Source organism: Periplaneta americana, chromosome 7 (assembly GCF_040183065.1).
Source record: "Periplaneta americana isolate PAMFEO1 chromosome 7, P.americana_PAMFEO1_priV1, whole genome shotgun sequence".
Taxonomy (NCBI): Eukaryota; Metazoa; Arthropoda; class Insecta; order Blattodea; family Blattidae; genus Periplaneta; species Periplaneta americana.
This window is the reverse complement of record NC_091123.1, coordinates 13,946,268-13,959,301: the sequence shown is the minus strand read 5'-3', so window position 1 is coordinate 13,959,301 and position 13,034 is coordinate 13,946,268. Positions and strand designations below refer to the sequence as shown.

General features: G+C 29.3%; 1 protein-coding gene across 1 annotated transcript in view; it reads right to left on the bottom strand.

Moving 5' to 3' along the window:
* Nucleotides 1–332: 332 nt before the first annotated feature.
* Nucleotides 333–13,034, bottom strand: part of barc (RRM1_TatSF1_like and RRM2_TatSF1_like domain-containing protein barc) — a 71,299-nt gene continuing 58,597 nt past the window's right edge. The window contains exons 5-8 of the mRNA XM_069830335.1: nucleotides 9,366–9,535; nucleotides 7,467–7,653; nucleotides 5,927–6,063; nucleotides 333–621 (exon numbers count right to left, since the gene is read on the bottom strand). Coding sequence (XP_069686436.1) covers nucleotides 477–621; nucleotides 5,927–6,063; nucleotides 7,467–7,653; nucleotides 9,366–9,535 — 639 coding nt within the window. The 3' untranslated portion in view covers nucleotides 333–476. The remainder of the gene's footprint in view (nucleotides 622–5,926; nucleotides 6,064–7,466; nucleotides 7,654–9,365; nucleotides 9,536–13,034) is intronic.

The following is a 13,034-nucleotide window of genomic DNA, read 5'->3' as shown; positions in this document are numbered from 1 at the left end:
TGCATATGGACTACTCAAAGTATGCGAAATAGCTAGTATGAAAGAAATGGAGCAATAAATGGCTTGAATACAGAATATTTTGCATGATTTTCTTCTGAATACTGTATAGAACTTAGAAGACATTGGAAAACACAATGGCCAACATATTCGAATTTTATAGCATATTACGAGACTGGATACTATTGGAAGAAAGACACAGACCATAGGAAAATTGACCAACAAAAACTGAGAACTCAGATATGAAATACATAAAAGAACTAGTGCTTCTTCACTTATGGGGACATGGTGTGATGATGGTGGTGTCAGCTGTAACAGGAATGATTATGGTGCTTGTGGTTATGTACCCACAAGTAACAGGCAAAGTGATCTTCAAAAAAGAAAAACAGACCGGGAAAATATGGAAGTATCTGTGATGCTGAAGCAATGAAACTGTTGCAAGCAGTGAGCACGTCCTAGTCTGAACCACAACCACACAGTTACGCCGCATTTTCTCGTTCCCCCTCTTTATTACCCTCCTCTGCAGGTTTCTTCACTCCCTTCTTACTTTCAACTTCTCCTGTTTGTAGGAACTTGTCCCACTTTTGCAGCCGCTGTTGGATTTCAGCTTCTGTCTCTGCAACTCTGCAACAGAAACTCACATCAGACAGAAGTAAACAGGTGCAGCTCTATCAGTAAGGTGACAGCTGCCTGTCCGAGACATGAATGATTCCTCTTAAATTGTGGCTAAGTTGTTGAATATACACAAAAATACAACATTTAGAATAAATGAATGAATGTATGAATGAATGTAGGTATGAACGTATGGAATAAATAAATATAATAAGTGAATAAATAAATGAATAAATAAAATAAATAAATAAAATAAGATAAGAAAATAATAAAATAAAATAAATGGAATAAATAAATAAAACAAATATGTTAAATAAATAAAATACATAAACAAATAAATAAAATAAATAAATAAGTAAATAAATACAATAAAATAAGTAAGCAAATAAATAAATAAAACGAGTAAGCAAATAAATAAATAAAAAACAAATAAATTAAATACAATAAGTAGGCAAATAAATAAATAAAATGAATTAATAAAAAATATATATATAAAATAAATAAATAAATAAAACAAAATAAGTAGGCAAATAAATAAATAAAACAAAATAAGTAAGCAAATAAATAAATAAAACGAGTAAGCAAATAAATAAATAAAAAACAAATAAATTAAATACAATAAGTAGGCAAATAAATAAATAAAACAAAATAAGTAAGCAAATAAATAAATAAAACGAGTAAGCAAATAAATAAATAAAAAACAAATAAATTAAATACAATAAGTAGGCAAATAAATAAATAAAATGAATTAATAAAAAAAATATATATATAAAATAAATAAATAAATAAAACAAAATAAGTAGGCAAATAAATAAATAAAACAAAATAAGTAAGCAAATAAATAAATAAAACGAGTAAGCAAATAAATAAATAAAAAACAAATAAATTAAATACAATAAGTAGGCAAATAAATAAATAAAAAACAAATAAATTAAATACAATAAGTAGGCAAATAAATAAAATGAATTAATAAAAAATATATATATATAAAATAAATAAATAAATAAAACAAAATAAGTAGGCAAATAAATAAATAAAACAAAATAAGTAAGCAAATAAATAAATAAAACGAGTAAGCAAATAAATAAATAAAAAACAAATAAATTAAATACAATAAGTAGGCAAATAAATAAATAAAAAACAAATAAATTAAATACAATAAGTAGGCAAATAAATAAATAAAACAAATATGTTAAATAAATAAAATACATAAACAAATAAATAAATAAGTAAATAAATACAATAAAATAAGTAAGCAAATAAATAAATAAAACGAGTAAGCAAATAAATAAATAAAAAACAAATAAATTAAATACAATAAGTAGGCAAATAAATAAATAAAATGAATTAATAAAAAACATATATATATATAAAATAAATAAAACAAAATAAGTAGACAAATAAATAAATAAAACAAAATAAGTAAGCAAATAAATAAATAAAACGAGTAAGCAAATAAATAAATAAAAAACAAATAAATTAAATACAATAAGTAGGCAAATAAATAAAATGAATAAAAAATATATATATATATAATAAATAAATAAATAAAACAAAATAAGTAGGCAAATAAATAAATAAAACAAAATAAGTAAGCAAATAAATAAATAAAACGAGTAAGCAAATAAATAAATAAAAAACAAATAAATTAAATACAATAAGTAGGCAAATAAATAAATAAAACAAAATAAGTAAGCAAATAAATAAATAAAACGAGTAAGCAAATAAATAAATAAAAAACAAATAAATTAAATACAATAAGTAGGCAAATAAATAAAATGAATTAATAAAAAATATATATATATAAAATAAATAAATAAATAAATAAAACAAAATAAGTAGGCAAATAAATAAATAAAACAAAATAAGCAAGCAAATAAATAAATAAAACGAGTAAGCAAATAAATAAATAAAAAAACAAATAAATTAAATACAATAAATAGGCAAATAAATAAATAAAAAACAAATAAATTAAATACAATAAGTAGGCAAATAAATAAATAAAACAAATATGTTAAATAAATAAAATACATAAACAAATAAATAAATAAGTAAATAAATACAATAAAATAAGTAAGCAAATAAATAAATAAAACGAGTAAGCAAATAAATAAAAAACAAATAAATTAAATACAATAAGTAGGCAAATAAATAAATAAATAAAATGAATTAATAAAAAATATATATATAAAATAAATAAATAAATAAATAAATAAAACAAAATAAGTAGGCAAATAAATAAATAAATAAACTAAAACAAAATAAGTAAGCAAATAAATAAAATAAGTTCATTGTGGTGATGAAGCGTTTCCCTCGTAACTATCCAACATTCTGTAATGAAATTTTTTGTGTGTATTTATGCATATCATATCTACAATATGATGCAAAATCACTTGTCTATCTTTGATAGATTGTGTGATAAAAAATAAATTCATTTCAAAAATGATCAAATATCAGTATTTTCTTCTAACACAAAATAAAAAAAATATTATTTATAAGGAATGTAGTTGAAAGAGCATATTGTAAACATAATTTCAGCAATAAAATAAAAGAGAGAGAACATGAAAAATTTAAAAAGTGTATGAGTTATGACAGAAATGCTTCATCACTACACAGTGAACTGCCATCATTTTGAATTTTGAAAAAAATATATAAATAAGTTTTTTTTTAAATCGTAAAAATATTTTTTTCATATAGCAGAAGGACAGTGTTTTACACATACCAATTTTCATTATTGTACAAGATACAGTAATGGAGGGAAAAAAAGTTGAATGCGGTATTTCCAAAAATTTTACTGCTGTAAGCTGTACCTAAGCCCTTAATAAAAACCATGAAACAGCTTATTTTCAGGGATTTCATTGCTATTGTGTACATTTGTGTGCATACATACAGTCTTGAGAATTGGCAATGAGTGCAAGTAGCTAAAGATACAACAAAAGATTTTAACAACTATGAGAGTCATTTCATAACTCATGGCAACTATATTATATCAGCCAATAAAGCTGCAGGAATAGAAATTCACTATATGGAATTAAAGGTAACTGGAATGTGCTTTGTAATGCTAGTACCAAATTGGGACCAGGTACAGGAGGCAATGGGTAAGAAAAATTCAAAATGCGTAAATAGAAATCATTGTTTTATTATGCACAAAAGAAGAAAAAGTACATTACTCACAGCTAACACCTTCAAAATAATTCCCCAAGACTTCCACACAGCCTTGCCAACGATGATGCAGGCATTGAATACCATTGGCTGTGAGCAATTCGTCCAAACACTGTTACGATGTCCTCCCTGTTTGCAAACACGGTGGCTTCTTCAATTGCAGAATGAGATCAAAGTCGTATGGACTGAGATCAGGCGAGTAGGAAGGATGTCCCAACGCATTATCACCCAATGCTTCTCGTAGCTCAGAATGACACTGACGAGCATTTCTGCCATGAATAACTGCAATTTTCACGCATGACTGCTGCTCAATTTTACTTACATCCATTCTGGAGCACAGCCTCTAGTATACTAACTTTTGAGAGTGCTGTCAACTAGTTATCAATGCACATAAACCCAATCTGGTGGTGGCATCCCGTACAGTGTACAACATGTTTTCAAACATATATACTAAACTAACCACATTTTCGGTTATTTGGAAGATATAGCATAGTTGCCATGACTTATGAACCCTCGTATTTTCAATACACAGCAAATAAAGAAATCAGAAGGATTCAATTACAAAAGTAATGTCACACGACAGTCCTCACAAAGTGAAATTAGAAAAGATACTATCTGTATCCGTAAAATTATGTGATTAAACACAAACAACAAATGAAGAAGACAAGAACAGACTACAAGCAAGTAGAAGCAAGTTGTCAAGGTTATCGCAGAATACAGATAAAATATAAAAACTACAATAATTAAAAATAAGGAACTTAAAATAAAAAGAGCACTGAGGTAAGTGCATATACCGCACATAGCAAATGAAAATTTGAATTGATGACTGAACATTTAAAAAAACTATAAAGGAAGTGGGAAAATAAATAAGGTTACCCTGAAAGTTTTTAACAGAACTTAAGGGGAGAGGATGGTATTTTTTAAAACTTTTTTCCTCTTTAGTGTAAAATATTAATTTTTTTGTATGTAGAGAGCTCATAGCTGTGGCAACTCAGCCAAATAAAAATATATAAAAAAAAAAATTATTGGGCCCAAATTTGAAAAAAAATATACCCAATGCAGGATTGTACTAAAACCGATATATCTAAACCGTTTTTAAAGATAGATTCAAACAGTTTTTTGCAATGTATTTGCAAAAGCATGTTCTACAAACTGTCTGTAACAGAATTTTGATATTAGTCCCTACGTTTGTAAAATAAACAATTAAAATTTTATAAAAGTTTTCTGATTTCCTTTCTTGCAAACAAACGGACGTATTTTTAAAATGATATCAATTAACAAAATTCTGTTACAGGGAAAAGTTTCCTAATAGTCTAAAGAATGTGTGTTCTAAACTTCATGCATGTATCTTTAATAGTTCAGAAATTATATCCATTTTTGTCTGGCAATGTAGCAAAAAAAATGAAGTTACTGGAAACCGATAAAAGCGGGTGTGTGATTTAAAAATCCATAGCGCAGGAAGTTTAAAAATGACGTCTCAACATCCGATAAGGGCACAAATACCCACAAAATGATATGCAATGCATTTCACACATATCAAAGGGTATTTTATAGAATTTTTTTTTTTGAAAATTTAATTTAATAGAAACATCAATAAAAGTGGGCGAATGATTTAAAAATCCATAACACAGGAAGTTTAAAAATGGCGACTCAACATCCGATAAGGGCACAAATACCCACAAAATATTATGTTATGCACTCTACACATATCAAAGGGTATTTTAAAGAAATTTTTTTTTTAAATTTAATTTAACGGAAACAACAATAAAAGTGGGCGAATGATTTAAAAATCCATAACACAGGAAGTTTAAAAATGGCGACTCAACATCCGATAAGGGCACAAATACCCACAAAATATTATGTTATGCATTCTACACATATCACAGAGTATTTTAAAGATTTTTTTTGAAATTTACTCATTTTTCACCAAAAAATACCATCCTCTCCCCTTAACATTAAATCAAACAATCTTTTTTTTTTTTTCATTTGAAAGAGGGATGTTTCGAGACTATAAATCCTCCATCAGGCAAACAGGGGTGGATTGGTTACGTAGGGGTGTGGGGTGGAAGTCTAGGAGCTCCAATAATAGGACATAACCACAATCAGCTTGAAGGATAGTACGTTGTGCTCGTATGTAAGAGGAGTGCACTCTTACTTGTACTTGGTCTTGCCATCCCAGGTCTCTGCTGTTATCTTCCTCTGCCCAAACCACCGCCCGTTCAGCAGAGCTACACAAGCATCTGCCTCCTCTGGTTCTCGGAATGTCACCTGCGCCACTCCCTCAGGATGTCTCTGCAAATTTAATGCACACTCAGTGACCATCACATTGGTAGAAGGCTTTCCTCATCTACGACTGTACTTGTTCACTACAAACTCAACACAAAACTCTTCACATATAATCCTATAACCCAGTGACCTCAGTTAGCCACAGTCTCACGGATGGAAAACTCTGATCTGCTAGTTATTTGCAGCCTGTGAGATCATGTTCCAAGACCTTGTGTTGAGTAGGCTGACCAGATTTTTTATCGTTCAGCAGGGGACATCGGCAATTTCAAGAAAAACCACAAACGCTTATCTAGTCACTTTCTGTTGAAATGTTACAGGAAATACATGCAACAGTACATAAAATGATAGAACTTTGCACACTAAATTTGTAGAGTACTTTAATTTTCTGAATTAAATGCATAAACGCACGTAACTCCTATACATAATTACAGCCACTAAGAATTCAATTTCAATACTGAAGCATGCATGGAAGTATTTCACATAACATTGTACACACTGAACTCTAACACACACATTTTACAAGTATTTGTCTGAAGAATGTACCTTTTTAAGGATCCGTTGATTCCTACACAGTTTCACACGAAGTTCTTACATAAGAAATTAAACTTTGTTTTCAGTTGTAATAAAGCTTTAACTGTTTCAACTTTCATTCTTGGCTTTTCATCAGTCCAGATTGAGTTCATTGTGGAGAAAAGTCTTTCAATTAATGAATTACTGCCTAGAAGACACATAATTAATGACACTATTTTGAGAAGATTTTGAAATGGAATGAAATTTTTTTTTAAATGTTGAAAAACACACTACTTTTCATCTGTTGGTTTTTCATAAAATTTCTCATTTTTTGAACTGGCTACTTAAAAAATAACTCTGCTGCAGTTCTAACGCTTTCGAGCAACGTGAATGCTAAGATGACCAAAGACAAAGATGTTATATTCTTCTCAAAGAGTGTAGAATATCTCATACTCTGCTCGCTGGTTCTTCTATCTTATACTAAGAACCATTCAGAAATGTGCATGAATAACAGGAGTTCCATCACGATACTTAAATATTTACGTGTAAAATGTTTATTGAAACAAAATACAAATTTCTGGGGATAAAATTAGTTTCCGGGGACAAAAATGGGGACATTAGCTCCTCGGGGACAGCAACTCAAAATTGGGGACGTCTGGTCAGCCTAGTGTTGAGTAAAAATATTATTATGGACTAAAATCTTACTGTTTAACATTTTATGTCTTTGGCAACCTCACCAATCTGAGGAAGATTAGATGATATTATTATATGGCCAATTTCTAGTACGAGTAAGTCAAAATTTTTCCCAGCTTTTCAATTAATAATCATTCATTAATTTTGTAACAAAATTATCATATTACATGTGCATTACTCCCAGGTGATTCTGAATCTGAACTTACATCATACACAAGCACTCGTCTCACATCTCCACACTTTGAACACTCTTCCCGCAGGTCTTGCTGGTACTCCAGCAGCAAGGACACGTCCTTGTCGAACACACTCGGCTCAAACAAATTCTTCACAATCACCACCTTCTCATGCTTGGAGCGCTCACCCCGCAGCTTGTCAGGCCGCCAGTCAAATAGTCTGAAACAGATCACACATGTTCAAACCCGCTGCATCACAATGAATTGTATTGTATTTATTAACATTCCATGGTATTCATACACTGCTTACAGCTAGAATATGGAACAAGTCAAAAAACTTAATATTATTATAAAGTCTTAATTTATAGTCACAGTTTAGATGAAATATACAGTATACAGACGAGATTTACAATATAGTCTACCAGTACAACACAAAATTTTAGTATCAATTTCATGAAGTGTTATTGAATGTCACGAATTCACCTACAGAATAGAAGGCGTGAGAAATTAGGTACTTCTTTAATTTGGCCTTAAATAATTTTACGTTTTGAGTTTCATTTTTTATATCGATAGGGAGACTATTAAAAATTTTTACTGCCATATAACACAGTCCTTTTTGATAGCACGATAGACTTGCCAATGGAGTATGAAAGCCATTTTTTGACGTGTATTTATGCTATGAACTGTTGAATTAGTTACAAAGTTTTCACGATTACATACGAGGAAGATTATTAATGAAAAGATATGACAAGCCATGGACATTATTTGTAATTTTTTTGAAAATAATAATCCTACACGATTCCCTAGATTTGGCACCTACTATTATTCTAATTACTCTTTTTTGTAATAGAAATATACTGTTACTATCTGTGGAATTTCCCCAGAATATTATTCCAAAACTCATTACCGAGTGGAAGTATGAAAAGTATACTGTTTTTTACAATATTGATATTTACTATCTTTTGCATAGATCTAATAGCAAAACACGCTGAATTTATATATATTATTTTAATGTACCAAAGTACATATGATATTTCCATGCAGATATTCTGCGTCATCATACGATGAAAGATACGGGTTCAAATCCTGGCGCCGGGGAGAATTTTTCTCCGTTCCATTACTCTTTCATCGTACGCTGAATTTAGTTTGGGGGTAATTTCTTTAACATGATTTTTCCAATTCAACACATTATCAATTTTTAAGCCAAGAAATTTGGTTGTTCTTGTTTCTAATAGGGATCTATTGCTAATTATTGTGCTAGAAATTTGCGACGTTGAATTTGGACAAGATTTAAATTGAATTATGTTAATTTTGTTACAATTTAATACCAATTTATTTATTGAGAACCAGTCACATATTTTGAAGAGAATTTCCTCTGTTGAAGATTGGAATGTGTTGGAGTTATTGGCTGTAATTACTATACTTGTGTCATCTGCAAATAATATGGGATGATCTACATCTTTTATAAACACTAGAAAAAGTAGGGGACCTAATATTGATCCTTGAGTAATTCCATTATTAGTAGTTCCCCATGTCGACGCAGATTTCATAGTTGTATTGATTTCAACTTTTTGTTTCCTATCTATGAGATATGAGTGAAACCATTTCTTAAGCAGTGATGAGAACTCCTAGCACAGCTTGTTGCCAAACTTCCAGAACAGCCTTGGTATTTACTCAGCCTCCTACCTCCATGATCTCCACGCCTTCATGGGACTTTAAAGAAGAAACAGTTACTTTATAAAAAATGTATGCTCTTCCAGCTTACATAAATAATTTATAACTGGACCCTGCAGTCTAGTTGATACAGCAGTGGCTCATTTCACCACAGTCTTATTAAGCTTACAATTTGCTTTTAGAATGAGCAAGGATCTGTGTATTATTTTATCTCAAATGGCCATGGACAGTCATGCATAACTCGACCTTCATACTTACTTTTCTTGCATTTTCTTCAATTTCTCTTTGTCCTTCTTTTTCCGCTTCTTGGGTTTCAGGTTTGGATCGTAAGTTCCTTTCATCTGGAACTTGGCTCGTTCTACGTGAAGTTTATGTCCTCGGAGATCATATCCATCCAGCAGCTTCAAGGCAAGGTCCACTGATTCGATCTGCAGACAAATTAGCATCTTATAAAGCATCCGGTACCAGACAAGCCAGAATAAACTATCCCACACCTCCACAGTCTGAAGTGAACAATTACAAATACAAAACAGCAAGAGAAAAACCATTAAAATCCAGCAGGGGGAACAGAATTTACAACAAATACGGACAATAAAACAGGAATATATGTCATAATATGCACAAGACATTGTACAAACAATTTTTTCGAACCAAATCCCTTAGAAAACAAACTGTCTATCATTTCAATCTAAGAAGAAATTGTCTGAGAGGATTTCGAATAAATCGCTCTTTTGTTTCAGACGAAGGCCCACAAATGTTTTAAGTAAATTGATAAGTGATTAAATTCCATGTCCATCACACTAGGTAGAATGACTCTTAGATACTGAACATGTTAGTTTAGGAAAAAAATAGGGGGTGGCATGCTAAAAAAAAAAACACTTTCTCGACAATGCTGAAAACAACTATATCTGAGAAAATTTCTAAATTTTTTTTCCCCCCATAATCTCACAATCTCTATATTTCGTATGGTGGGAAATTAAAAATTAGCTACCCTTTTCTACGACAGTGCTGAAGTTGTATTTTACGTACAGATATTAGTACTTAATTATATATGTCAAGAATGATCTAAATGCAATTAATTATGTAAAATATGGAATTTAGATTTCAGTATTTCTTACATTAAATATGAACTTCTTCTTATTAAAATAATGAAGATAGTTGATTTAAAATAATATTGCCATTTGTTACACTTTAATCTTCATTTACAGATTCTGCATTTTATATTTATATCTGTGTGTATTTTCATTTTTCATTCGTATTTAGGCTATATATATATTTATCTCTTGTTCATTTTTTATTCTTTTAATTTTTACGGCATAAGAGGAAATAAATAAATAAATAAATATATATATATATAAATAAATGAATGAACAAATGAATAAATAAATTAATCAATAAATTAATTAATGAATAAATAAATAAATTAATTAATTAATGACTCAATAAAATAATGAATCAATAAATGAATACATCAATGAATGGATGAATAAATGAATGAATGGATAAATCAATGAATGGATGAATAAATGAATGAATGAATAAATCAATGGATAAATAAATGAATGAATAAATAAATATATGATTCAATAAATGAATAAATCAATGAATGAATGAATAAATAAATAAGTGAATGAATAAATAAATCAATGAATGGATGAATAAATAAATATGTGAATGAATGAATAAATCAATGAATGGATGAATAAATGAATAAATCAATGAATGAATGAATATATAAATGAAAGGATAAATAAATAAATAAATAAATTAATAATTAAGTACATAAGTAAATAAATTAATGAATCAATAAATGAATAAATCAATGAATTAATACATCAATGAATGACTGAATGAAAGATGAATGAATCAATCAATCGATGAATTGAATAAATGAATAAATCAATGAATGAATGAATAAATAAATACATAAGTAAATAAATAAATATGATCCTTCATAGCACTCAAGTAAAAAACAAATGTGTATAAAGTAATCACTTTACGCACTGGTATTTACATTACGCACTACTGAAAAGAGAGGTGTAATTATACTATCTTGAAAATTTCATTCTCCACAGATGCGTAAATAATGACTTATATAATTATGTTCTTCGCCATTTCTGGCATCAATTCCGATACAGAAACCTTCAACACTTCAGAAATAAAGCTTGACCCACCATTTTCTTCGAGATCATACATACAAAATGCAGTTATTACAGTTTGTTTATTTTCGTAACTATGGAAGTTACATTGTTGTTCACGGCATTCTAGATCTTCGCTTTTTTTTGGTGACCACGAAATTCATAATCACAATGACTTCAAGATCTATTTTGCTACCACATATTATTTTATTTTTCTTTTAATTATACGGTCGTCGTGAAAAAAAATGTGTTACATATAGAAAAAAAAAATTGTTTGTTACAAGTTTCTAAACGTTTCTTTGACCCTGGTGTGATTTGTGAAAGTCTGCTACGACTCGTTTCACGAACTGCAGATTCGTGCCAAAAAAACGTCACTTTAAGAACTTTTATCATAAATAACTGCTTAAGTACAGTTCTCAAGGAACAAGACTCTAATGTGTTTTATTTTTTAATCGCATTTTAATGCGCTCTCACCGTACCGATACATTCCCATTATTTTATTCCTCCAACCAACTAGATAAATAAACCACATAAGAAAAGTGACCGTGTTTTTAATATAATGTTTTATCCAAGTTTAAGTTCCCAGTTTCAAATGGTCATAACTTTGGCAAATTTTCAGATTCTGAAAAAATAAAACACCAATTTGTTCGTAAAGAAATGGGAGTTTATTACAACAAGAAAAAAAAGTTAGATATGACTATCACCGTGTTATCACAGTCTACTATATACAGTCACGAAGCTTGACTTTGAGGGTGCTAGAAACAATAGACCGTGACGGTACTATTTTGCATTGCCTATAATGAGGCGATATTAGAGATCCTAGTGGTGGGCAACTATCTCATGTTTGCATATTTACTACGTATTGAGCTTCGCGACTGTATATACTAGACTGTGGTGTTATTAAAAAAGAAATAATCGTTCTTCTATGTTACAAACGGCTTTAAATAGTAAGTAGGGTCATTCCATGAAAGTAGTAACCTGAGTTATCATACAAAATTTATATTATTAAATTTACGCTGTAATTACATACATTTAAAACTTGTAAAATTGGAAATAAGTCATTGAAATGTTATAAAAATATCTTATAATTATCAGAACTTAATTACTTGTAGAAAAGCTGATAAACTGAGAATAAAATTTACATGCAACCTGAGTTACCATGGAATGACCCAGTACATTCCAGCTTACGAAATGATTTTAAAGAACAGTGTCCATTTCTCAATTCATGTAACGCTCGAAATCTTTTCAATGCATTGGGATATTGTCTACTGAATTCGTAATAGCATTGAACGAGGCCAATACGAAACTCATAAAGGCAAAACTATTGTAAAAATTATTGCTATGTTTATTCTTAACCGCAACTGTTTATACAAGCGCGGCACGGTTACCATAGCAACGAAATGTATACCGAAAAAAAAAAATCCCAATCCCTCTAAAGCATAATGGGTATCTATATGAAACCAGACTGTTAATATGTACAGAAGATACCCATTTCAAACTGGGAACAATTTAGAATAACCTCAATTGTGTTGTCCTGCCAAAGCAGATCAATGTAGAGATGGGAATGATATATCGGTTTTTACGAAATACCGATATTTTCTTTTCGATATTTCGATATATTGGTATCGAAATTTTGATTCAATATATCGTATAATATATCGATTGTCTCATAAATTTATCGCTTTTGTGGAATTATCATCATTATCAACAACAACAAAATCCACATTAGACAACTCTGATAATTCTACTACTGTTTTAATATTGTTATTAATGTTCTTCAAGACAGGAG